Source organism: Mchenga conophoros, linkage group LG4 (assembly GCF_057382185.1).
Source record: "Mchenga conophoros isolate Kocher_MC1m ecotype Shallow Benthic linkage group LG4, M_conophoros_male_GT1.1, whole genome shotgun sequence".
NCBI lineage: Eukaryota > Metazoa > Chordata > Actinopteri > Cichliformes > Cichlidae > Mchenga > Mchenga conophoros.
This window is the reverse complement of record NC_140529.1, coordinates 35,065,499-35,092,652: the sequence shown is the minus strand read 5'-3', so window position 1 is coordinate 35,092,652 and position 27,154 is coordinate 35,065,499. Positions and strand designations below refer to the sequence as shown.

At 41.6% G+C, this 27,154-nt stretch overlaps 3 protein-coding genes across 5 annotated transcripts; 1 reads left to right on the top strand and 2 right to left on the bottom strand.

Moving 5' to 3' along the window:
* Positions 1-737: 737 nt before the first annotated feature.
* bcat2 (branched chain amino-acid transaminase 2, mitochondrial) lies at positions 738-14,411 on the bottom strand. 2 transcript variants are annotated; one of them, XM_085272071.1, is made up of 11 exons: positions 13,792-14,411; positions 11,635-11,706; positions 10,983-11,183; positions 10,565-10,675; positions 7,201-7,320; positions 6,922-7,085; positions 4,019-4,161; positions 3,828-3,913; positions 3,293-3,433; positions 2,973-3,047; positions 738-2,016 (listed from the first exon to the last, which is right to left on the bottom strand). In XM_085272071.1, the coding sequence occupies exons 1-11, from the start codon at positions 13,807-13,809 to the stop codon at positions 1,975-1,977; spliced, it is 1,173 nt and encodes a 390-aa protein (XP_085128197.1). In that variant the 5' UTR covers positions 13,810-14,411; the 3' UTR covers positions 738-1,974. The 2 variants fall into 2 exon arrangements, with proteins under 2 accessions (XP_085128197.1, XP_085128196.1); XM_085272070.1 differs by having other exon boundaries at positions 10,983-11,399; positions 13,792-13,934.
* On the bottom strand, positions 14,088-18,730 carry hsd17b14 (hydroxysteroid (17-beta) dehydrogenase 14). Its single transcript, XM_085272073.1, has 9 exons — positions 18,477-18,730; positions 18,342-18,380; positions 18,118-18,215; positions 17,898-17,964; positions 17,701-17,792; positions 17,175-17,279; positions 17,027-17,094; positions 16,198-16,294; positions 14,088-14,591 (listed from the first exon to the last, which is right to left on the bottom strand). Exons 1-9 carry the CDS (start codon positions 18,556-18,558, stop codon positions 14,445-14,447), a joined length of 795 nt encoding a protein of 264 aa, XP_085128199.1. The 5' UTR covers positions 18,559-18,730; the 3' UTR covers positions 14,088-14,444.
* Positions 18,731-20,720: 1,990 nt separating this feature from the next.
* On the top strand, positions 20,721-27,154 carry kcna7 (potassium voltage-gated channel, shaker-related subfamily, member 7). 2 transcript variants are annotated; one of them, XM_085272069.1, is made up of 3 exons: positions 20,721-21,042; positions 21,515-22,218; positions 25,157-27,154. In XM_085272069.1, exons 2-3 carry the CDS (start codon positions 21,535-21,537, stop codon positions 26,090-26,092), a joined length of 1,620 nt encoding a protein of 539 aa, XP_085128195.1. In that variant the 5' UTR covers positions 20,721-21,042; positions 21,515-21,534; the 3' UTR covers positions 26,093-27,154. The 2 variants fall into 2 exon arrangements, with proteins under 2 accessions (XP_085128195.1, XP_085128194.1); XM_085272068.1 differs by having other exon boundaries at positions 21,467-22,218.

Here is a 27,154-nt window from a genome sequence, read left to right as displayed (position 1 = left end):
ATTTTAAATATTTGGTTTAATCTTTCAGTATTTACAGACGAGGCACAACAGACGTACGACAGGAAGCGTCTACAGCCATCTGTAAACACAATGGAGCCTCTGTCGTGGTTTCAGCCTGTGGTCTTGGAGATTTTGTCAAAATTGATGGAATTACAAACACAGAAAAGTACCACGTTTTGATCCATCTGGAAAGCATCAGGGTTTGACCTCCTCACAGTCTGGACGTATGAGATCATCTTGACAGGATGGAACAACTTGCAGAGGTCTGAATGTCCTTCCACAAGCCCGAAGAATTCATTCTGAAGACTACTTAAAGAAATCACAAGAAAGCGCACCTACGACAGTTCAGGATGTGTTGAGGAATAAAGGCGGTCACAGCAAACATTGACTTTCAAGCTTGTTAGAATTGGTTTTGCACAATAACATGAAAGACATTCACCAGCCACTTTATCAGGTGCACACATTCAACTGCTTGTTAAGGCTGCTGATGCTGCTGTAAGTGTGAGGGATTGCATCTGTTTGATCGCCACAGCCTGAGTATTGCTGCTCACCGCATTGTACCCATCTTCTAATGGTTCCTTCAGTCACACCACAAAGCTTAAATCATAAATTCATCACCAAAACACTGATTAAATGATTATTATTAATATCATCTAGAAGAACTTTTAATCAAATGCTAAATTTAAATACAGATGATTTTTTTAAAAAAAAAACCCAAAAACAAACAAAGGACCCACTGAACTCAACCTTGCTTTATTGTAAAAACAAAAACAGCCAAATAAAGCTAACAGCACATTTAAAAAACTAAACAGATATTGCTTTACATATCCAGCTACATCCCCTAAAGACAAAATCAGCAGCTTTAAATGGACAGATGAAGAAGAAGCTGACAGACAGATCAGGCACTTGGACAGAGGAGACTTACAGCGTGTACAAATATAGCAGAGAAAGTCACAGCTAAACACATGGTGACACAGTCAAGTACTCTGGAAGACAGTCGGCTGAATTTCACATCACAACGAGGAGGAAAAATTATAATTTAAACTCTAAAATAACAGGTCTATTTGCTACCGTACAGTATTTTTCAGGAGTGCAGCATCTAACAGTCTCTCTCGTCTGCAGCGTGTCGGCGTTCAGCAGTCCTTCTGTTTGTGCGTGCTGCTGCTTGCTCAAATCTTTTTTTGTGCTGTCAAAGTCTTTACAAATAAAACCAACAAATATTAAAACCCACTCATGATTATTTTCTAAAAAGCCGAGTCACACACAGATGTTACAACTAAGCTTAGTGCAAACTCTGGTGTCCAAGCGACGTGGCCCCATGAAAAATTACAGATCAGTTCGCCAAGTACACGACAATAAGAAATAACACATCCTTACAAGGTTGGCTATTCCAGTTTTGGCTACTCACATGTAACAGTTAAAGGTTTTAGGTTAAATACCACGAGCTAATATCAACTGCTGTTGTGACATTCACCTTAATTCATTTGTTGATGAGTAACAGCAACTACCAAAGTCTTAAACACCAAATACAAACCTGTAGCTTGTGACTACGACACCTGAAACATGTCAAACTATGTGCCTGTTTGTTAATGCTGGGCTGATTAAAATGAAAGTACGAGCATCTGAGTGAAGTTTAGTCTGTATTAATGCTGTGAATCATGTTAATATTTAAAATCTCTTTTTTCCCCTCCAACAATTAAAATTTTCTTCGGACTTGATATCGGCAAACGTTGCCGTTAGTATTGCTGCATTCAAACCACCAACTGGTTTTCTGAGACAGTAACATCCGTGAAAGGCGTCCAAAAAGACAGGAAGAGAGAGGCGTCTGTGTCCCCGAGTGACAAAGCAGGAGTGCATTCATTGGATGAAAGGAGTGCGGTGGGTGCGGGGGGAGGGGATGGGTCGCTGTTGGTTGTCCCAAACTGAAATCAGCGGATTAAATGTTGATACAACCGGCATGTGCAAAGTAGCTGTTTAAACAACCAGTGGAGCCCATTCACTTGGTGTGCGTCCGTACTGCAGGAAACACAAGGAAGCAAAAGAGGAGAGGGAAACAAATAAATACAGAGGAAGGAAATGTGGGCGTGAAATAAAAAATAAATTCACATATAGAAAGTCACAGGATAAGCTAGGCCAGCAACAAGTGCTGTTATTCCAATAGCAGACTGTCATAAAACAAGTCATAAATAAATAAATACTCTTTCAATATCATGTTTTACTGATTATTGATCTGAGAAAGAAGAATATCTGTCGGACTGATCGGCATCAAGGTCGGATGTGTTAAAGAAAAACAAAACATGCATGGGTGTGTTTTGCGTCTTTTCCCTCACATAAACTAAACGGGCACAGCTCTGAGGCCTAAAGAGTGTAGCCAGTGCAGAAGAGCTTTAAGCCAGAGTTCTTTTTAATGGCCAGCAGGGGGCGACTTCTCTGGCTGCAAAGAGTTGATGTTTATGGGAATTTGATCGTCCTTGCTCAGTGATCTCAGTGACTTCATAGGCTCGGGTTCTAGTTAAATATTTAATAGAACCTGAAATCTTTCGTAAACATTGGTCCTTCTACAACTAAAAGGAGAGTTATCTATAATATGCTCACATGCCACAGTGGCTACGTCCATCTTCTATTCTGTGGGTGAGAGAGTATGCATAGACAATAGCTTCTTGTGACTCAGCATGCACACGTTTGGAGTTTTGGTTCTGTTTACATACACTAAATTTAATCTGAAGCCTAATAATTCTGCACATCTGTGCGCATGCCTTGCTGAAAGAGAACAGTGTGCAGAAGAGGTCTAATGAAAATACTACACATTTCTGCCTTCGTGTGGATACACTTTAGGAATCTGGACCCTGTATTTTTCAGTTCCCTCTTGCTGCCACTTGGAAGCAGCAGCATTCAAGTTCCCTTGATCACTTTAAAGATGCTCCAAGTGCCTAATACTTAGATTTGGGATATAAATGTGGTGACGCTCTTACCTGAATATCAGTAAGCTCTTTGTAGAACCTTTTGGCCAGATCTGGACCGTTCTGCATGGTGGGGATCTGGTACATCTGAGAGAAAACAGAAGGAAATATTGACGTTATTGGTGATTTCCATGGATTCCTCACACCGTCAAACATGAATATTTAAAAACGAACACTTTCCACATAATTATTTGTCCACAAATGTTGCCTGATGACTCAGCAAAGCAGAAAAATTAAATATTCATGTTTGATAATGGGCCACAGGAAACCCCGCAACGTCACTATTACTCATGAAAAATAAGCAGCATCAGAACCAGGAGATGAACTCCCACCTTTCCTTTGTAGAGGAGGCTGCCGACGGGGCAGACGACGCAGGCCGTCCCTGCACCAAACACCTCCAGGACTCGCCCGGCATCCAGAGCTCCAAGCAGCTCCTTTATGCCCATAGTCCGCTCCGTGACTTTAAACTCTCCCTGACAGAAACACACAAAGAAAGAATTTTTTTTATTTTATTTTTTTTATTGCTGCACTACATTCAAATGTAGAAGTTGGAAATCCCAATCGTAATCTTTCAGCTGGAATGCCTCATTAAATTCCCACCTGGCAACCCGGAGAAGCCCGACCAACCAAAATAATTTGTTCAAGACAATTTCTGAAACTAGGAAACGCTCGTCTGCAAAAAAATGACACCACTGAACATCATGCTGGGAAATGCTAACAAGCACTGGGATGCTACAAACTAACTAAGACTCAGACTAAAAATGAGACTCCTTTTGTTCTATTTCTGCTTATCCTGCATCTGTGCTGGACTTTCAGTGTGGGCGGGGCTCCGGCAGCTGTCTTGTTGACCTAACAGCGGTCTCTTACCCAGGATCTTCCCAGGTCCAGCAGCGACTGTCTGGTCACTCCTGGGAGAATAATGCCATCCAGCGGCGGGGTCACCAGCTCTTTCTCTGCATCCACAGAGGAAAAATTCACAAGAGCAGGTTTAAACTGTGTGAACAATAAAAAGATGACTGGGTGAAAAAACAACCAAATATGAACAAAAAGAATCTGACCTCCTTTCTCATTGGTCCAGTAGATAAAGAGGTTCATGGTGCCGACCTCGGTGATCTCCTCATCTTGTCCATACAGCCAGAGGACCTGCTGACAGCCTCGCTTCACTGCCTCGTTCTGCACCGCTATTGTGGGGCCGTAGTTACTGGAAAGAAGTTAAATAAGACAGACAGCCTGATTTATTACATATGAACAGAGCGGCTTGGACTGAAAAACATAATATAAAGACATTGGTGTAATGCATGTTTTGCACACCAGGTGGCAGTCAGTGGTAGTGGGGCCATACATCTATGAATGGGGCTATTCTGAGGGTGACTCGTGCAGGTGTGTTGCATGGCAGGAGGCACGCAGGTAAGAAGCAAGATACAACATGCAAATAATAAATGAAAACTGCTGATGTCGACAAGACGGGTCAGACATCAGTGCCAACATGCAGCACCGGTGATTTACAAATAAAACTCTACAACATCCTCCACAGAGACTGAAATGAACACAAGAGTATTAGCACATTTTCTCTCCTTGTTTTTCATTTAAATAACATATTTAGTCATCAATTAGAAGCCTTACACCGCCAAGATCACAACCTGTAACCAAAGTAAAGTCACACAATCCAACAATAATTAATTTCAAGAAGTGAGGAAGACACGGTGACATGTCAGGTTTTCAGTCCAAAGAATGATGACAGAGCAACCGTTGTTGTGCACAGGCACCAGCACCCAAAGAAAAGGTGTTTGTGCTGACGAGGAAGCATCCTGTTAATGTCACGACTGTTAGAAGGAACATTGTGAGAACCACAGAACCGCAATCATTTCTGGATTGACAACAATAAACAATGAACAATGGTGTTAAGAACCCAGCCTTGAGTTGTGCTCGGCTGCCAGCTCTTTCTGAGCGTCACTAAGTTCAAGCTGCGTTAGCTTCGAGTGAAGGATACAGACACCCTGACGTACAGCCCTCTGTGATATTCTGCTTTAATGTCAGGAATGCAGACCGGCTCGACTGACGTAGCAGAGCTGTAGCTCTGTGCTTTGAAATATGTCTCCATGAGTTCAACACAGTGTATGGTGTGCAGTGCAGCGAGGAGTCCCTCAGACATCTACACTGGAGAAACTAAACAGCCACTCCATGAACGCATGGCACAACATAGAAGAGCCACCTCGATGGGACAAGACTAAGATGTACATATGCATCTAAAGGTCAAAGGTCACTCTTTCGAGGATGCAAACGTTCACATTTTGGACCAAGAACACAGATGGTTTGAAAGGAGAGTGAAAGAAGCCATCTATGCCCACTGCGAACGACCTTCTTCGAACACACATGATAAGGTGAGGCAAGGTCTCACAACGGTTTCACCTGTGACCTCAGCTGATAATGACCCACAGCTTTTTTCACACCTCATGTGGTGATGCAAACAATCAATAGTGGGTCAACAACCCTTTTAAGTGAAAACTCCCTCAAGGGCTTAAATACCTGAATTCTTCACCTTTCGTCTTAGAACGGAGGAAACGTCTCGAACGAGAGGTGAAACGCCTTCAAGCAGCAGTGCAGACACGTTGTGATGAAAGCACGAATGAGACATTCACAAATCTTCAAAGATAAAATGGATTTGATTCTGGATAAAAGCCTCAAATGATAAAAACAAATAGCTTTAATAAAGGATTTTATCTGCTTGTCTAGTATAAAAATCACAGTCCAGTTCCAACTACACTGCTCGACTGATGTGCTCTGGCTTTAGTGATCATATCTAAAACGTCAGCATCAATCAGGCTCTACTTTCTGTACCAGTAAATGCACAATAACATTTAAACAATTAGCTAAACAAGACTGCAAAGCTCTTAATCTACACAGACTAGAAACCTCCAGCTAGGCTGAAAATTCCCTTCAGACCATGCATGAAGTGAGTCCTGGGATCTAAAAGGAAACCTGGATCTGGATTAGTTTTTGATATTTTCTTCAGAGCACTGAGATGAAATTTCACAGTGTTTCTTATTTCAGTTTGATATGAATATGTGAAGATATAAGTTAAATTTTGCCATATCTTGTACTAAAAAGTAACCAATAAAATAAACTCCTTAGCAGAGGTAACAAACAACGTAAGCCCACCGAATTACTCTCAGCTCCACTGGAGTCATGTGACTACTGCTGCTAAATCAGGCCCGACAGCTGAAGTGTTTACTCCACTTTGATGGAGGAGAGCAGATTTGTTGGCTTAGCGAATCGAGTGGGTGTTCAGCGGTGTTACGTAATCACGCCGGAGCCGAGCAGGTGCTGATGTAGGACAGCAGAGTCATGTGGAAGCAGGGCCGTGATTACAGGCTGCATGGAATCAGGGGAGATTATAGGAACGCCGATTTGTCTCCTCAGTCTCGTGATTATTTTTGACCTAACTGCAGATGTTTTCAAAAGCACAGGTGATGGTCCAGACCATTAATGTTCCAGCTGAAGCCATTGTACGGTTAATGCTGAATATTTTAAGGCTGATTTTAATGCAAATACACCACCTAAAATATCACACAAGCTCTTTCCTTTTTGACACTCAGGCCGGCTTTCTCATCTCCACCAGGAAAGTGAATAATCTGCACAGCTGGGCTCCATCCAGATCCACTGCTGAATGAAAACACAGCTGTGGTGTGGAGCACTGCAGAAAGTCCACCTGAACATTACAGAGCCGTGAAGCTGGTAAACTGCCTCAGATTTTTTAAAATACTTTTTAAAAATGTATTTTATACTTCTTTCTGCTTGTTTGGGTTCCATATCGTCAGTAAATTAGTTTCAACTTTGTTTACCGGTTTCTCTCAGAAGTCCTTCAAACTCAATTGTGTTGAATTGTTCTTTTTATGCACAAAATCGACTCATAACCACAGCAAGACAGACACCAAATGCACACTTAAGGGTAAAAACTTACCCTCCCATCTTGTAGGCCCCAACACCTCCTTTCCAAGCTCTCACAAACGCAGGGTCTGCCAGCAGGGACACTGGGTTGAAGGACCCCGTTGAAAAGTACGGCCCGACTGGGCCGATGATGACGAAGATCATAGCTTTTCCTGGACGAGACACGCCAAGAGACGGCTGGATGTGAGGTAAGAAAAGACAAGAGGAGACTGTTAATGAGGAGAAGGACATTTCAAGCACATCCTGGCTGACGTGGAACCTGCACAGGCCTTTTAGTGAAACTAAAGCTCACCTCGGTTCCAATGTAAGTGGGTCTGATATAGAGGCTGGCATCCTGGGAGTAGGGGACCCACTCCTGGTCGATCTCCACCAGCTTCTTGATGCACTCCAGCAGTTCTCCTTTATCAAACAGCTGCACAAGGAAAAGACATTCAACAGTAAGCTTTCACCATTAATCTGGCTAATATAATATCATCCAAATGACTCTGGCTGTGGTGGAGAGGAGGTTGCTTACAAACTCTTATCCGTCTACTCCCGCGCTCTCTGCACTACTTACTTTCTCCGGCAGACGGTTTCATCTTGGCAGCCACGAGGACAGATACTAATCGCTGTCATTACCTCACGCCCTCACTTTATAAGCCATCTTATCTGTATAGTAGAGAATTACCTGTTCTCTCATATCATCATTCAGTGTATTTTCACCCTGCACTCTATCACACTGAGCTTCTTTAATGCTGACATTTGCTGGTGCTGGAATGACCAAATTTAAATGTAGATTAGATTAAATGTAATGATCCTTTATTATTTATCCTTTATGTAGTCAACATTTTACAAAGCATGTGACTGCATTTTATTTAGATTTTTATTTACTGAGAGTCTTTCTTCTTTTTGCAAATTTTCTTATATTTTATTGCTGTATTCTACTTTATTATAAGCTGTACTTAATTTTTTGGCTGCAGTAACACAAGAATATCCTATCTTTGGAGAAATATACATGAGGTAAAATCTTTTCAACACAAAAACACAAAAATTAAACAAGTGTCACAAATTAACATTATAATTCTCTCGGTTAATTTATTCATGACGTGTCAGTGATGGATTCTAGAGGGCATAAACATAAAGCATAAATAGGAAAACAGCTGAGCCCACATGTTCAGTATCTACGATCCTCCCTGTTTGTCTTTACTTCTAACAGCAGCCAGGCTCTCCATTGGAGGCAGAACAGAAAGACAAACAGAAGTCTTGTTCTCCAGAAGGCTATGTCTAGCGTGACATAGGGCTGGGCGATATGGCCTAAAATTCATATCGTGATATAATTTGAAGCATGTGCGGTAACGATATATATCGCGATATATTCTTTTCTTCTGTATAACATATTTCCCACACTATAAGGCACACTTAAAATCCTTTAATTTTCTCAAAAATTGAGAGTGTGCCTTATGTATGAATTCTGGTTGTGCTTACTGACCTCGAACCGATTTTGGCGTGCAGAAATCTGTTAAAAAATGTTTTGATGGATTGTCAGAGCATTACGGCTGCGTAGTGGGGAGCTTCGCGGAGTAATCTGGGTCCAAAACTCCGTCCCAAACGAACACTAAGAGTTAAAAACGGTCTAAATTCTTTCATCTTTAATTAAATCATCAGCGTTGCTGCTTTATCGGGTGTAACGATTAAGTTTTACATCCATGCATCCATGAAAACAGAATTTATTAAATTTAACGGAGTTAGAAGTTAACAGGAAGTTAGCTCGCTAGTTTACACCTAAACATTTCATACTATGTTCTGACTGAGAGATTTTTGAAACCAATTCAAACGTACAGCTCTGTTATCACTTCCAACATAAATGAAGACAGAAAACTAAACAGCAGTGGCGTTTGCAGGGTTACTGAAGTTGGACTACCTGGTATATAATGTTGTGTTACGTGATTGCTAGCGACACAGTTATGTTAGCATAACATTAGCACAGTGAAGCTGGAGGATGAACGCCAACGTTTTTCCACTCGATAAAAGTTAAGGTGAGGGATTCTGGTGGTCAGGGACAAATGTAATCGTATCGGAGGATGCTATACACGTGCCAAACTTCGTCAGGAGAACAACTAAGATTATTCATCCACAATACGAGGTTAGTTATTAATATACTGCAACAACATGGGAATAGAGCAGCTGCGAGAGAATTCAACATTAATGAATCAATGTTACGGAAGTGGAAGAAGCGCAGTTTTTGGCTTTCCCCATATTTCAAAAGTGCTTCATCTCTTTGCAGCCGCTGCGACGCTTTCGACCAAAACAGGCGCAGCTTGATGACATCATCAGCATGCACTATCGCGATAGAGCGATATAGTCAAACTCTCTATCGTTGGCCAAATTTATATAGTTTCTATCGTATATCGTTTATATCGCCCACCTCTAGTGTGACACTTTCAAGACTCTTCCAAATACATATATATTGCATACTCACAGTATCTTAGTTATACTCAAAGTTTGTTTCCCCGTGAAACAGTTTCACAATAATGAAGTGTGAACTCTGGTACCAGGACATCAGGAGGGTGTGTAAAAAACTCGTTTGTGAAACTGTAAAGATAACCTATTCCTGTGTGGTGGTGGAAAGCTTTAGTTCGTTTCCAGCATAGACGCAAATCCCCTTTGGCGTTGCGTCAGGCGGGTTAAAACCCTGCCAAATCAAACATGCACATCTCCCGAGTGTAGTGAGTCTAAGGCAAGGGAGCAGCCAAATGTAGTTTTCTCTACCAAGTACACTCAAGTTTGAGCTTTTTAGATCCTTGCTAAAGAATTAGCATCGACAGCACATTTAGACCAACAGCAGCACTGAGATAAAGCAACACAGGGTGAGGTTAAAGCTCATAAAAGGCGATGAGACCCAAGTTTGAGACACAGTTTGAATCATGGAGTTTTTCCACTCCAAAGAATGAATGACCAGCATTCTTCCTGCAAGAGGAATTTTTGGCACCTCCCTAATGAGGTTTAATCCAACCCCTCCCACAAATCTGGTTGCAGTGTTGTAATATCTATTTTACCTGTTTCACTTCCTCAAGTGTAACTGACATTTTGGGAATGAAGAGAAAATGCTCATCAACCTGATCTTTTATCTCCTATCTATTTTATCTTTTATCTTGGGAAGAAATGTGGCTTTGCTTTGAGAAAACGTGACACTTGACTTGCTGCCAGATGAAGGATTAAAAAAGCCTGGATCAACTTTTCTACCAGACCACGCTGTGTGTTTTTGCCAGAGCCGTCCGTGTGCTCAGCAGCCTCACTGCGCTGACTGGCTTCAAAGAATGAGCAGCGCTTTGTCATGCTGTGCCACAGTCTCTCTGAATAAGGCCTCAGTGTCTCACGATGGTCTAAAATCGCTTTTCTGAGGCGTTTCCACTCTGATTAAAATGATATACTGTGTGAAGGACAAACAAAATACTGATATCAATATATATTGCAAAGAGCAGCCTCCAGGGATAAAAAAATAGAACCACCAAGAAAACAACCAGACACCTTAAATACCCACATTTACAGCAAAGGTTAGCATGTTCATAACCTATTGATCTGGAAAGAGTATCCTGAAAATCAATGGATGGTATCCATCTTTTATATACAGTCTATGATATATTAGGGTCAAGGTTTCTGATGGTGTGCAAACTCACAGGAAGGCTGCTCCTGTCTGCACTGCGATGCATCCTCTCCATGTTCAGCATGGGTCTGAACAGGCGGATGTGGTTGTCGACGCCACGGTACGCCTTCATGCCTTCAAACAGCTGGAGAAGGTAGAAACAAATAACGTTTGTTAGTTACTATGTAGGTATAGATGAATGTGGCAGTGTTTCCCTTTTACTGAATGGTTATGGCGACTTTAAGCCCATTCTGGCACTGATATTCATCAAATTATCAGGTGAGAAGACAATACCTAACCATTTCATTGGCCAATATGTGTCAGCCATTGGCTGTTATTACAAGTTCCTGGTCTACAGGCTCACTTATATGTTACACTACAGCAGAGGGTGCTGCACCCAGTGAAAATATCATGCATGTTTATGTACTGCACGTTGGCAGAGTGCTCTTTACCTCTATGGAGTAGTGCAGGGCAGAGCTAGCTGGATGCAGCGACAGATTCTGGAAAGGTTTGATCTGAGGAGATTCCCAGCCGCCCTTCTCCGACCAGTTGATAGTCAACATGTGGTCAGAGAATTGTTTGCCGAAGAGCAGCGTGGAGGGCTCGGGCTTCGGCTTGCATTCTGTGTTGCGTTCAATGGTGAGACTTGCTGCCTGAGATGGAGACGGAAAGGCGAGCCGGACACGGGTGGAGAAAAAAAAAGAAGGAAGGAGACGGACAAGAGCAGAGCAAGCGACGAAAACAGTGATTGTTTTTTTGAAATTGCTGTTATTGACACAGCATGCGCAAAAGGACAATTGGTGGTGGTTAAACATAGTCAGGTAAGGGTTAACAGATCACTTGGACACAATTAAACAGGTTAAATTAAACTGAATTAAATAATTACAACAGGCACAGAGTGAGGGGGACACAGAAATGGAAAGAAACTGTAAATAAAAAGCAACTCGACCAAGCTAAAGAGACAAATCCCTCTAATGAACGTTACTTTCTTCTTTCTGTTACCATCATGTTCTCCATACCAAACCAGCCATTCGCAGGCTCGCCAGACTGTAATTCAAGGTCTCACCTGGTGAAAAAAGAAAATGTTAACGTTTTCCTCATTACCTTAAAGGAGCTGGCGAACCGCTGCGAGCCGAAGGAAAAGGGGAAAGTCTGAAGTCGTCGTCCATGGAGTGCCTGCAAGGAATGCATGATGAAACTCTTTGCGAGATGATGTGGCAGCTTTCTTTAAATACCCATCAAAAAGTTTCAAAATGTTAACAGATAACAGTTTAAGCTCTGATTTCCAGGTGACAATCATTGATCCACGTTTGGGAACACACAGGAAGACTATGTGCAATATTGTTTTTTTTTCTGAGGGGTGTGTGTGTGACTCAGCACCAATCATATTGTCTGCACATTCCAGAAGGAGACAGTCGTAAGAGCTGTAAACAGAATCAGATCACATGTGCAGGGTGCTCTCTGCAGAATGATATTATGTGGGCAACAAAGGGCTTCACAATAAGAAGAAAGCAACAGCCAACCATAAAAGCTTATTTCATAAAAACACATCATTAGTTTAGGTACATAAATTATCAGTGCCACTCCTTAACTGGCTTTGTAGATCTTGGCATTCATACTTGGATTCAGGCAAGGTAACATGAGAAATCTAAAGGTAATTCAGCCCTGGGGTAAGACAGGATGGGATATTATACTTTTACTTATTTAACCCGTATTAAGATCAACTGTCCTGGCAGTTTAATACTTATGGAAGCAATCTTCTAATTAATCTCGAAATTTCACATTTTAGTTTACCTTTCTTAATATGGTGCTGGGTTTCCCATATTTTAACTGATTTTAATTTTGCCAACTGAACAGCACGGAGTCTTTCATATATAGTCATCACACAAATGCCCCTCTGTGGTATGAAGCAGCAATTTGGAGCCCTGAGTAATTGAACCACTGGGAGCACATCTACAGCTTCCATAGACTAAATGGAAATAATTAGCCTGACAAGTTCAGGGAAGAAAGAAAACAGAAATTACAATTTGACTGCTAAATCATGACTAGGAAAAAGTTGACCAGTTAGTAAATGATTGCGTTTAAAGTTAACAAGTGTGTTGAAATAAATGATTAAATATCAGTTAAATATTGGGTAAATAATTAATATACACAACTAGATTCTTTCTAACAATAAAAACAATGTTAAACAGTAGAAACATTTGGAAAAATAGTTAAATATTTAAAAAAGCAGAATGGATACAGGGCTAAAACATCCAGGTTGTGCTTCTAAATGGTTTTAACTTTACCAAACTAATAAGTACTGGGCTGTTAATTGTATGCATACAATTGAAACAACATTTAAAGAAGTTTAAAATCTAATTCCAATATTTGGTAGATGACAGCTGGCATTGATAAAGGGCCACAGGGCAGCTCACTTGACAGGCCAGTTCTGGCATGTTTGAAGGTCAAAGAGCTAAACCACTGACATTACAGACAGACAATATAATTATCACCTCGTGTCCATAATTTCTGCACAATGGAGCTTAGGGAAGCATTTTGGCGTAAAGGTGATGCAAGATTTTGTCTTTATTGCACAATGAGAGCTTAGCTATATTTTTTCCCCGAGTTGATTTTTGCCACACACAAACCTGATGAATGAAATATATCCCTATTTCCCAAAGCAACATTTAGTTTCTTGCATTCAATTGTGGCATTTAATACAGCAGGAAAGTAACTTATTCTATTCATTCTACATGTAAAACACAAGAGTAATAACGTGGTAGCAATGTACACAGACACTTTGCATTTTCTGTAAATGTGCATCAACTAAAAGCCCTTTAATATTTAAGTCGACGCACAAGACAGACTGACCAAAAACAAGACGTCACGCATGAAAACCTCAAAGTTCCTAAGCAGAAACAAATGATCCCAAAAAACATAAAAAAATTTCGTCTCTAAGTGAGCCGAATTTGTTAACCGCCTTTAAGGTTAACAATTGCATCTTCTTAGTGTTTTTGGAGTGTTTTTATTTTGACCGTAAGCAGAAGACATAAAATCTCCACATTTCTGCATTAAGTTTGGTCTTTTCCATGCTGTACAATTTTGCCACGCTCCGCGCTCGCGCCGAATTCTCCAGTAGCAGTGGGCCAGGATGTTTTACTGGCCTCTTATCTTCTTTAATGATTACCGGCCACCTTACCGCCCATTCAGGTTAATCATTTACCCACAACATCACAGCAACCTGGTAATAAACAGCACACAGACACTCAATCGACTCACCGTCCGGAGGGCTGCCATCTCCGCTACGCCAGTGATGATAAACAACTTTGTTAGTCCGTGTGGAAACAAACGCTCCAAGTCAGCTTGCGTTCCGCTTTGAAATACGAGACCTTCTTGCTCTCCCTGAACCCAGAAGCGTCAGGATACGAGCAGCGTGTGCCGACTTTGAAATATTCAGGATCTTCTATTCAACTTTTCTACCAGTTTAATAATTCAGAAAGAATTACACGTCTCAGAATAACGACACAACGATGTTAGTGTATTAAAAAAACCCAAATCAATGTAATAATTAGCTCTGCAGTTGTAGTGACCGGTTTTATTGGCCAGCAGTCTCATTCAGGAAGTCCTTGGAAGCATGAGGGAAGAGAAAAAAAACAAAAAAACAAACAAACCTCTGATTGGGGTAGGCGAAAGCAGGTTATTATAGGCAGAGAGGCTAGTGCTGATTGGCTAATCATAGGGGAGTGGTTCAGGTCCAGTTTCAAGGTTAGGATGCCAAAATTCTAAGCTTTAAATTTTCAACTTCAAGCACCAAACTACTTGAAATCAATTAATATAATTGCTTTCCTTATATCCAAAATTATTTAGTATTCATTTTAGTCATGTAACCAGCACATTTGCACATATCTCCACCACAAGGACACTCAGGATTGTTAGGACTGGATCTGACTCTTGAAGCCGTAGTTCAGTTCAGCTCCTCCACTGAGCAGCAGGTCAATCCCGGTGCAGAAAGTGGCCTCGGCAGCGAGATATAAAGCAGCCAGTCCACACTCAGCCTCAGTCCCCATTCGACCCATGAGCTGTTGGAGAAGAAAGTGTGTCACTTCTCAGTCCTAGACTGCATATTTCTGGGTGCACTGGGTAAATTCCTTTTGTTTTTGTGCTTCTACAGGCCTGCAGCTGTTCCAACTGTTGCTTCCTAGCTCACAAGTATTTGCCAAGAAGGAGAAGCTTTTCAAAAAACTCCTGTACGACTTCCCATGCAACCCCCCCCCCCCCAAAAAAACTGGAGATTTCATAATTTCAGCTTTCTCAACTCATGAACAGGGAAAACTACAAACCTCCTAATGCGACAGAGGCTTAACAGAGGGTCTCCTATCCTCCATTATTTAGATAACAGGCATAATAAAAGTGTGAAAATGACAGATCCTAATTTAACAAAACATGTAGACAACAACAACACTTAAAGAACTGAAACAAACTTGTCTTTCACTCTTTTTCTATAAATGCGAAACTAAAAGGAGGTGGCTGTCTAGTTACTCCTCTTGTATTGCGTCAGCTTCAAACAGGCTTTCTTGCCTGAATCAAAGGAAACCTCTAATGGAAAAAATGCAGCCTGTTACACAAACTCGTTCAGCTGCGATCCAAGACTGAAGGTGTCGATGCTGACTGCCTGACAGAGAGATTCCAGTGTGTGGCAGTTTAGTTTTGCTTTTTCCAGTATATCCAGTGTTCCTCTTATGGGCATGTCCAAACCATCTCAGCCTTGCCTCTCAGACTTTGACTTGTCCCTCTGATGTATTCATTTCTAATAATGTCCATCCTGGTAATTCCCGGTGAAAAATCTTAGCAACTTCCACTCTCTGTCCTGTTGCACTTTTGGCTTTCAAGCTCAATCTTTCTGCCTAGCGAACCGATAAAAGTTTCCTTCCTTAGTGTCCTGCCTCACATACAACTCACTAAAAGCCTTTTCCTCCTTTGCCACCTGTGTTTGCTGTACACCTAGCCTCCAAGTACTCCTATCAGCTGTCTGCATCTTCTTGACTATCCCGCTTTTTCCTTGCCAAACTCTTTGAACACTTTCCAATACTTTCTCATTCCTCTCCCAAGTGTCCTTGTTTTCATTCCCTCATCACTTCAGCTTTCCCCATCATCTGGTAACTCCTCCCTACCAGCCAGAGCTGTCGACATTCCTCTCTGAATTCTTTACATTTTTCCTTTTTCAACTTCCACCATTTGATCCTCGTCTCTATCTCATGCTGCCTAGCTACAATCTGCCATGACACCACCTTGCAGACTCTCATCTCTGTCAGACACTTGCTCTGAAAAATATCCGCCTTCCTTCTCTCCTTCATATCAGCTAGCTCCTCACATTAAGCCCCTATCTCTGACCTCCACACTCCTGCCTTTTCCTCGCTCACGCTGCCTCCTAACACACCTTCCTCCTCTCCTCTTCCATTGTTTTCAGGCAACAGTAGCACAGTTTCCACCAGCAGCCTGCTGACCAACAGCACCAGAGGCGTTCGCTGCCCTGATCCAATGTGGAGATTCTTTGTGATTTGATGATGGCACGGATCATTTTTATTACATTTTAATAACTTTTCATTAATGACTGCATAACTCAACTCTTCACTACTAACCAGCCCCCATAATCTGCACGGCTTCTGAACACCTTCCTGAACGTACCTGAGCATTTTCCCCCATTTTAATGGCGGCAGCTGCGTCTGGTGTCTGTGCTGCTAGTTGCTCCCACAGAGGTGTCATCACGTTACCCGGTGAAATGCTGCAACAAAAGCCAGACACTCCGATTAGAAAAAGAAAGGCATTATTAGATTAAAGGGAATGAAATACTTGTAGAATCTCTACAGTTTTTATATCACACCAGAATTCTTCTTTTTATTTATCAGAATCACATTTTTTATTTCACTGCGTAATTATAGTTGTTTGGTATCTTAGTCTTGTGGATTTATGAGAACAAAATGTGTAATTTTGAACTGTCTACTGTAGAAAAGCCCAAATAGTGAATCAGAGCTTATCAATGGCTACGAAATTAAGTTTTAAAAAAAGGGGAGGGGGGGGGGGGCTGATATAAGAAAGTTGGGCTTTATGGTTTGTGGCAGTTATCACAGACAGCAGTGACTGAAGAGAAGTCCAAATAAGAAATACAGATTATGTTTTTCTGACTTCTGCTCCTATCAACCATCTCACAACCCCTCAGACTGATACTGGGACCATGTAAAGAGGCCAACCCTTAGCTTGGGAACCATTGGATGAGACTAGTTAACTCTATATAAAGCACACAAAGGTAACTGCATTTTAATATACTAGTCACAAGCTGTCCCCTGCGATTCATTAATAGCATAACACATTTTTATATCTTATCCTTGTGATTAAATTGAAATCCAATTAATTTAATCTGGAGATTGAAAATATATCTTCTCCCTAGAAACCTTTTTTTTTTTGGGGGGGGGGGGGGGGGGGGTGATAATTTTTTGCAGATGCCAGTTTGCCTCACCAGTTGACTCTCACATTGTAGCGACTCTCATCCACTGCCATTGCCTTTGTCATGGAAACGATCGCCCCCTTGTGGAGAAAACATCACATTACAATGCTATTCTTTTGGGCAGAGGGCTGAAATTTAGGAAACGAGGAAAGAAGCTCACCTTTGTGGCAACATACGGTGCAGCATCTTTCTGACCAATAGTTCCCACAAGACTGGAAATATTGATGATGTTTCCTTGGCGCTCTCGTAGGTAAGGTAACACATACTGCAGAGAGAGAGAGACTTTCAGGTGGTGCAAAGATCCTCTATACATAATGTTTCAATTACTCCAAGAGCTCAAACAGAAATGAAAAGTGTGAAGGGTTTATGTGTTATTAGTTAGTCAGACTGGCTTTGGCTAAACTCAATCAGTCAATGCAAAAATCCTGGAAACTCAAAAGTGATATTACAGGTGGTCTGTAGACACAAGGAAAGGGTAGATTCCATGTTAGGGGTATTCTTGTGTACTTTTAAGACCACTGAAAACATTTTTTCCTATATTGTTTTCCCGCCTGTCGTTTTAAAATAAAGTTATTTTTTATTTATTTCATTCATCAGTGTTTAAATGTATCACTTTAATCCTTAAGGACTGTCTTTGTTACCACCGAAGACAGAAATTATTTGCACCCAAAGCTGTGAAAACGTACTTTAGACGCCAAAAAGTAGCTGACGAGGTTCAGATTCAACAAGTCTCTGAACTCCTCTGCTGTGGTGTCGTCAGTGGGTTTATGAGGAGGGTCTGAAGAGGAAGATTTCAAACACAAAAACAGACAGTAAGCAACAAAGCATTGTTGTCATGTCTCCTTGTTAGTAAAAAACAACAACACACACACAAAAGACTCACGCCAGCCTGCGTTGTTGACCAGGCAGTCGATGTGACCAAACTGCTCCACTGTGACTGCAATCAGCCTCTGCAGAGACAAGAGGAACCAACAAATGACAAATACACATCCGCAGTGAATGCAGGAGTCACTCTCTGAGTTCAGTGAGATCATCATGTGATCATCATGTGATCATGTGACTCTTTCCATTTCAGACCATACACCCACAAAGCTGCACTTCACCTTTATGTCTTCTTCCTTGGAGATGTCACTTTTGACAAACTTGCACGAGCCTGGTCCGGTCTTGTTAAGCTCCGCCTCTAAAGCTTCACCTGCTGCACCTACGAGACACGTCTGATCATGCCGCAAAACACTGCACCCCATTATTTTTCTTTTCATATATGCTGCCAAAAGTGAAATCGTGTAACTGTTTTACAAAGTAGCAGAATAAAAACAGCCTTACTAACTTTCTCTTCCACAAAACGCCACTTTGGCTCCGTTTTCCACTATAAAAGAACAACAAAAAAAGACGCAAAAATGTTCAGTGCGCCACTCCTCGCTGCATGCGCAAACTGCCAGCATAAATAAAGACATTTTCATACCAAACACTCTGACAATCCCTCTGCCAATCCCTTTGGATCCTCCTGTGACAACAGCCACTTTGTTGTAGTAGCGGAGGGACATTTTGTCTGCGGTTACGATGATAAATGTGACGCAAAGCGGCGCTGCTGTCAAACAGCGGACTAATAACGGTTACTTCTTACTTTGTCTGCTCGGAGTCATCACAGCAGGACTCCTCTGCCGCCAGCAGAAACGATCAGCCGCTGTCAGCATGTTTGTTTGTAAAGTTCAAAGTGCCACAAAATCATGCGGTTTGCTTTGCTGCGTTCAGGAGGACAGGGATAGTAGGAAATCTATACATTCACAAGAAAACTAGCTCTAGAGAGGGTTCTTGAACTTTTATAATAATTTCCTTTTTACTTCAACTGTGTCTGGACATCTGTGCTTGGGTGCCACTAACTTAGCCGCCCTAAGCTGATGTCAGCTTCCTTAGAAACCATCAGTCTGGACATGATTACTTTCGTTCAGTGAAAGGAAGCTCTTCCTACTCCCCGTTATCAAGCACTTGCAGGAATGGGATCGTCTGATTGTTTGAGATCTCTCTCCAATACTGTAGTGTCTTTACCTAACAGTATAATGAACCTGCTTTCCACTAAACTTGCTGATGCTATTATTCTAACGGTTATAAAGCAGATCTCCCATCTTTATAACGTTTTGAATCATTGCAGGAAGCTGATTTACTCTGCAATGCTCAGATGCCATTAAATATCTCAATGCTGCTTCAACTTAAAGATCAAGGAGACCTGGCCTTTTGTTAAAAGTATTCCTTTTTGTATACTTAATATTAAACGTAATTATTTCATTTCTTCATTTTCACGCCTCACTGGTCAACGTATTCATGTGAAAGGGTGCTGGGTCGATTGGAGGTAAAAAAAAAAAAAAAAAAAAAAATCAGAGACACTAAACCTTTGAAGTTGGCTCAGGAAGGGCATGTGACTTAAAACATGTGGATAAGGTAGAAGCTGAAATGAACTTTAATCTAATTTCCTCATTTTACATGGCAAAACATTTTGTGTTTAAAAAAAAAAACCCATTCGGAAATCATTAAACTTCCTGATTTTTTCAGGGATTCTTCTTCTTCTTCTTCTTCTTATTAATAATAATAATAATAATAATAATAATAATAATAATAATAATAATAATAATAATAATTTTAAGGAAGAAAGTGCTTTAGTAACTTAAAATGAAGTGAGGCCATAAACTCATCAACTCACAAATTATTTTTAAATTGGGCTTCTTTCTGCAACCTGTGGCGTCAGCCCCCTGCTGGCCATTACAAAGAATACAGTTTAAGGCACACTGCTTCACATTTGCTTCACTTTTCAGACCTGGAAGCTACATCTATGTTTTTTTTATACAGAGCATAGCTTGCATGCTACCATACCACTCACTATGCCAGTAAAGGATTCAGCACATCTCACACAGTTTAATAAAGTGAGCCAAAAATACCAGGATCTCCAAGCGCCTTCAGCTGCAGCTTGCAGTAAACAAGCCAGCAGGTTTTCCCACACATTCAGACCTACAATCCTCTACACCAGCTACTCAACTTCAAAGTATCAAAATTTGATTTGGAGATTTTTAATGCAAAGAGCAAACTTTACAAACCCTCTGTGAAAATAAACACTTAAAAGCTGTAAATTACTTGAAGTATTTGAAGGCAACAGTACATTTCAGAAAAGTCTTCCTGCACACAGACCCAGAGACTCGGAGATGTTTTGGTGTATAATTTAAGATGTCTAAAATAACCACAGAAATATATTATATGTTATATTTAACATAAAGTGAGTAATGGTGTGGGCACATTTCATGACAGATTTATCACTGCTCTGATCCAATTTGTGGATAATTCTGCACAAACCACAGTAACCTGCAAGTTTTAATTTATAGCTAAGCTGTAACAGCAAAAGAGGGAAAAAAAATAAATACCAACCAAATGTTTGTGGTATGATTCTAGAGTGTAAATCATGTTCATCAGTGCAAACACTGCTCCCTTATTTAATTTTTTATTCTCCTTTTTAAACTTCTTAGTTCAGGTACAGATCAGGCTACAAGTGTATGTAAGAATGCACAGCATGTTTAAGACAGACTGAGGGTTGTAAGAGGTTGACATTTTTGAGCGAGGAGGCTTGTTGGGGTCAGAAAAAGTGGGCGAATAGGCAGCGTGCTCTTGGAAAAGGAGCAAGTCCAAGATTGAATTTCCGCCTAACAGCATTTCCCATGCTGAGAGCGAGAGACAGCGTAAGGGTGCAAGCGCAGACAGTGAGTGACCTACAAACAAGCTTAACAATTTTAACTTTACCCAGGGTGGCAGATTAACACCACAGCAGCCCCTGAAGAAGCTCCCTCTATCTCCTCCCCTCACCTCCTAAATGTGACTCAAGGGAGAATCAGGAGGGGTTGCCTGGATGGTGTGATGATGGGTCGGCCCAGAAGGCACATGGAGGTGAAGGAACAGCAGGAGAGTCATGGTCACTCGCCTGGGGTTTGAAGCATTAGCCTGAAGCGTTAGCTGCCAGTAGGGCAGGTGAAAGGAGGAGCTCAACTAAGGTGGGTTTACGCTAACAGCATGTCTTGGAATTTGTGCATGCAGTATGAAATCAATCTAAACAAACACACTATATAGCATGTTTTAAGAAAAGTGGAGCTGACAGCAGTTTCTCTGACGTCTATGGATTATAGACAGATGAAATCATCTTAAAATCCATTTTGATTTAACCTAGAAGTCAGTTCAGGGAAGCTTGTACAGGTGTAACATTTTCTGGTGTTACATTAAAGTCTAACAGTAGAAAAATATGTAAAAAATGAAGACATTTGGTAAAATAATCAACTCATAAATTTTTACTCATGTATACTTACAATGTACAGTTGATTTTTTATACACCTTTTATACACAGTTATTAAGATGTTGTAACTATCTGTAAAGGTTGTTGAAGTGAACTTGTCAGGGTAACTTACATTTTTCTTCTTGCAGAACAAAGAAGCAGCAAAAAGTACTTTTTTTTCTTTTCCTTTTAAAAAGGAACTATTCCAGGCTGAGACATGGACAATCATAAGGGGGGAGGTACAGATAGAGGTGGAGGTGAGACGAAAGATAAACAAAAATCCGAGGAGGTCAGTGATGAAGATAAGCAGGCCAAAAACAAGCAGAACAAGTTGGAGAAAGAGAGCAGCAAGGAGCCGAGAGCGCATCCCAGAAGGGAGAACCGCCGGCGGTGTCAGTGGGCTCTGACGGAGCGTCTGGCCATCAACGTGTCAGGGATGCGTTATGAGACCCAGCTGCGCACCCTTGCTCAGTTCCCAGACTCCCTGTTGGGTGACCCCCAGCGTCGAATTCGCTACTTCGACCCTCTGCGGAATGAAGTCTTCTTGGACAGAAACCGCATCTGCTTTGACGCCATCCTCTACTTCTATCAGTCAGGTGGGAGGCTGCGGAGGCCCGCCAACATCCCCCTGGACATGTTCTTGGAGGAGCTGCGGTTCTACGAGCTCGGAGAGGAGATCATCGACCACTTCAAAGAGGATGAAGGCTTCGCCAAAGAGGAGGAAAGACCTCTACCTGAAAAAAAGTGGCAGCAGCAAATCTGGATGCTGTTTGAGTATCCGGAATCTTCCAGCGGAGCCCGGATCATCGCCATCATCAGTGTCATGGTCATTGTGGTCTCCATTCTCATCTTCTGCCTGGAGACCCTGCCTGAGTTCAGAAATGAAAAGGAGCGTAGGGAGGTGAGGATGCTCATATCTACAAAACCGGTATTCACAGGGCTGCACAAGGAAAGTTATGTCAGTTGCAATAACCGCATGAGTGAGGGAGTAGGCTGACGACAGGGTGCTTAGAGAACACAGCGTAACACTGCAGGAAAGTGATGAGGTGAAAAAATAAGCACAAGAAGTGCAGACAGATGTCACTTTGCAGCACAAGATGAAAATGTTTTTATCTCCTGAAGCAACACTGAGTGAAAAATGGAGAGGAAAGCAAAGGCTGAGGAAAGAAAGAAAGTAAAGGAGACTATCTGCTGAAATTATTTTGGAGTTGCCACTTAATCTGATCCAGTTAGACTGAGAGGAAAGAAGTACGAGATGAGGAGAGCAGTTAAACCACCAGTGGAAAAATATGAGGGATAAAAGAGAGCAGGTAAAGCGGCTTGAGAGTTTTACTTATTAGTTGATTAATTCAAATGAAGTGGATGCTTTAAAAGTAGGAAGAAGCACTAGAGAGTGGAAGGACTTAGACGAAGAGAAGCCAGCATGAAAAGCAGGAAAGGAGATGAGCTTGTCTCAGGTTACTCCTCGGAGATCTAAAGGTGCTATATATAGAGGAAGGACACCCCAAAGAGCCCATCAACACATAAACCAAAGCCCGTATTAATAAACACAGTGACTCATAGGCTACACACTGAAAACGGCATGGAAAAGATGGAGACGGATCGGTTTTTCTGATGACTACGGCAAAATTAAATTTGTCTCGCATGTGCTCCGGCAGCCTGGAGACGAGATGGATTGTGGAGGTTCAGGTAGCAGACGTGCATGCTTCCAAAGCACCACCACCACTCCCTCGTTACTCCAGTAAACAGAGATAGATATGTTGATGTATGGAGGACAAAAACTGCCAAAACAATTAACAAATAGAAAAATAAATGAATATTCCATGAAAGTTCTGAAGAATTTGGGCCCCCTTTCTTTACAGAGTTGCTTCACTTCATTGCGGGTCGTAAGAATTCATTTATGCACAGCTCTTTGAAGGGCTCGCCACAAGATTTTTAATTAGGTTGACATCTGGACTTTGACTGGTCCATTGTAACATTTTGTTTCAGCCATTCTGTTTGCAGACCCAGATTATGTCCAGACTCCAGTGGTGGATCTGTTATGTCTGGTATTCTATGGCAAATGCTAATCAGGCTCCACTGGTGGAGAAGTAGCACAGGGCCCATTTGAAGATGTCAGGCCCTCAGGCCATCCTCACAAAGTCTGTTACTGATTGTTTGGTCAGAGACATTTATACCAGTGGCCTGTTGGAGATTACTTTGTAGGGGTCTGGCAGCATTCCTCCTGTTCCTCCTTGCACAAAGGAGCAGACACTGGTCCCACTGATGGGTTATGGTTTTGCCCTGTCCAGCTCTCCAAAAGTAACTGCATGAGGGCCTGACATCTTCAAATGGGCCCTGTGCTAGAATCTCATCCATGATCTTGAGACTGTTCTGGGAGACAGCCAAATGCAAAACTAATGAAAAGAAACAGAAAAGATTAGAGGTGGAAAAGTTGTCAGTAGCCTCCATCACAACTCCCAAACCATTCTTGTTTTGGGGGTTCTCTCATTGTTGCCCCTCTAGTGCACCTGTTGTTCATCCCATTACCACCAAAGCAGCCGAAACTGATGAACAACCTGCTCTGCCACTTAACTGACCAGCAGATTTGTCTTCCATACTAAAGTGATCAGAGCCTGCAATACTCTCGGATACAATGCAAGCCAACATAAACATACATGCATAGCCATCTCCAAGTTATAAGTCACTCACGAGATGGAAAATCTTACAAACAAAAATATCTCGAACCATGCATGTTGTTGGTTTTATGTGACAGCCTGGATCTAAGTGATGGACACTAACATCATTCAACCTGCCATTAGTATATTTCACCTTAATCTGAGCAGTGTCTGTTTAGAATTTGCTTTGCAAATGTCACAGGCAGTTCAAAGTATATATAAAGCAGCACACACGAGGACACAAGAAACATATGCTGTTTCCAGTTTATTAGGTCAACCTAGCTAAAGATAATGTAATTTAAGACGAACAGACTGCAGTAAACTCTCCCGTCGCCAAGGTTACAGTGTTTGGTTTGGGTTGATGTGGAATTAGGGAGATGCTGGTTGAGCTGAATGGTTATTTTAGTGGATAACCAAACATCTATCAGAATACAGTTCAAACCCACCACAAAGAGCTGAATCAAAACCAAGCCTGAACATTGTGACCTTGACGGAAGCAGGATTTACTGCAGGCTTGTTATACCAGACATTTTCAGCCAGGTGTATCTAATTAACAGGAAATAGGAAATAGAGTTGAGCACAGTATGTACTGCAAGGCCATCAAATGCTTAGAGTAACTTTAAATAAGTTGTTAAAAGACAGTTATTCCAAACTTGCACCTTGTTCCCAGAAAAAAAAAAGCAGCTGGGTTAAATAAAGTGTCAGGTGGCTGTAATACAATCCTGAGTCACATGAGGTGAATGTTTTATGTTTAAATATAGAGAAACTGGTTTATAAAAGTCTGTGAGAGAAAAAAAAAAGCATTAAAACTAAGAGAGCGAAAATGGAGAGGAGAGAGACTTTAGCACCGTATCAGAGATCTCACAAGATTCTGACAGATGTCATACTTCAAATGTGCTGAGGACAAACTTTGATAATAATCACTACTTCTCACTTTCCTCCTTATGTTTACTCTGTCCTTCTTGATTTCTCTCTGTTTACATTCATGCAAACATCATCTCCATGGAGCTGTTTACTACTGCCCTACCTTTCCTCTCTCTCTATTTTCCTATTTCTTCTTCCAAACCAACGAGTGTGTGAAAATAAGTTGAATCTTTTGGGCAGTGCAGGTTATATGCTTTGATTTTTCTTTTAATCTAATGTTTGAGTTTAATCTCTTCTACTTCCTTATTTATCTTGCAGCAATACTCCATCGCTCCTCACCCCAACATATCAAACAACACCATCTTGGTCTCACCTGGATTCACTGCCTTCCAGGACCCATTCTTCATAGTAGAGACAATCTGCATCTGCTGGTTCTCATTTGAACTCATCATGCGCTTCATTAGCGCTCCCAACAAGATGCACTTTTTTAAAGACATCATGAACATCATAGACTTCTTCGCCATCATGCCTTATTTTGTCACAGTGGGCACGGAGCTAGCAAAGGACAAAGGTACGCAGCCCTCCGTGTCTCTGGCTCTCATCAGAATCATCAGGTTAGTGAGAGTCTTCAGGATCTTCAAGCTCTCTCGTCACTCCAAGGGCCTCCAGATCCTGGGCCAGACGCTGAAGGCCAGCCTGAGAGAGCTTGCGCTGCTCATCTTCTTCCTCTTCATCGGCGTCATAATCTTTTCTAGCGCTGTCTACTTCGCTGAGGTGGACAGTTCTGGAACAAACTTCAAAAGCATCCCAGAGGCTTTCTGGTGGGCAGTCGTGACCATGACTACAGTCGGGTACGGCGATATGTGCCCAGGGACAGTTGGGGGAAAGCTGGTGGGCTCCATGTGTGCCATTGCTGGCGTGCTCACCATCTCTTTGCCTGTGCCTGTCATTGTGTCCAACTTCAGCTACTTTTACCACAGAGAGATGGAGTGCGAGGACACCAGGGTGTACCAGCATGTCTCCACATCGCTCTGGGAAAAGGAAGGAGATGATGATGAAGATGAGGAGGACGAGGATGGAATGGATGAGTGGCCTGAATATATGAGGGATTACGCACCACTGTATGGGCAGAACAGGGCTATTTGCCCTCCGATCAATGGGCCTCTTTTGACAGGCCTTTGTGCAGGACAGGTAGATGGGGATCAGAGAGGCATGGGGTTCCTCTTTAAGGAATCTCGTGTCACTCAGGTCTGACAGACTGCAGAGTGCTAAACTCATGGCAACACATCAAGAAAACAGAGCCAAGATATAAAAAGATACTGCTGAAAGGACACGCAGAGGGAGACATGAAAACCAAGAAGTGCAGTGACATGTGAACATAGTTTTATATGTGAAGCTTTTGCATGATTATACTCGACTCACAGCTACTCACGAAGCATCCGTTTTCCTGAGTAAATAAACAGAAAAAAGTAAAATGTTTCCAGATGCCTCAAAGCATTTTCTGTGCATCTCACATGACAAATATTCCACCAGCTGCAAAATGATTTAAATTACAACCACCCCCTCTGGTTCTTTAACCAAACACAGATGACAGTTACTTACATGTTTTGGTCACAGGAAGAATGAATGTAGAATGACTGTAATGAATGGACCTAGAATTTCCTTTAACCAGATAATTTCCGGAAAAAAAACTTTAGCACTAAATTCTGCTTCTCCTCATTTTCTGCCAAATCACTTTTATTTGTACAGCTTTCCAGTCAATATGTACGCTGTCATGTGTATAATATTACAATATCTTGTCTTAAATTATATGGAAACAGTATTCGACTACAGCTGTCTGAATTCAATCCCATTGACACAGGTGTATAAAATCAAGCAACTAGCCATGGTACTGGCATTAACATCAGCACAAAACCTGTGTGCTGGGAGTTTCGTGGAATGGGTTTTCATGGGCAAACAGGGGTGGCCCAGTACTTTTGTCTATATAGTCTATATACACGTTACATATTAAGCAACCAGCCAATCAGAATAAAGCATTCTGTACAGAGGATGAACTGAAAGGATGCACCATATAAAAAAAACGATGACTATTTTAGTCTATGTTTTACCTGATGGGGTACAATGTTGCTGTTGAGGGGTTGCTGCTGCTCCTGCTGCTGATAGTGCTAGAAGACAGGGCTCTATTGCTTTGAGACTGTAGATGTTAAAAAGTCCATAGGAGAGATGGTAGCTTATTAAACAAGTGCTATGAGATAATATTAAAATGCAAAGATTGGTGACAGTGCTTGAAATCATAAGGCAAGAATAAAAAGAACT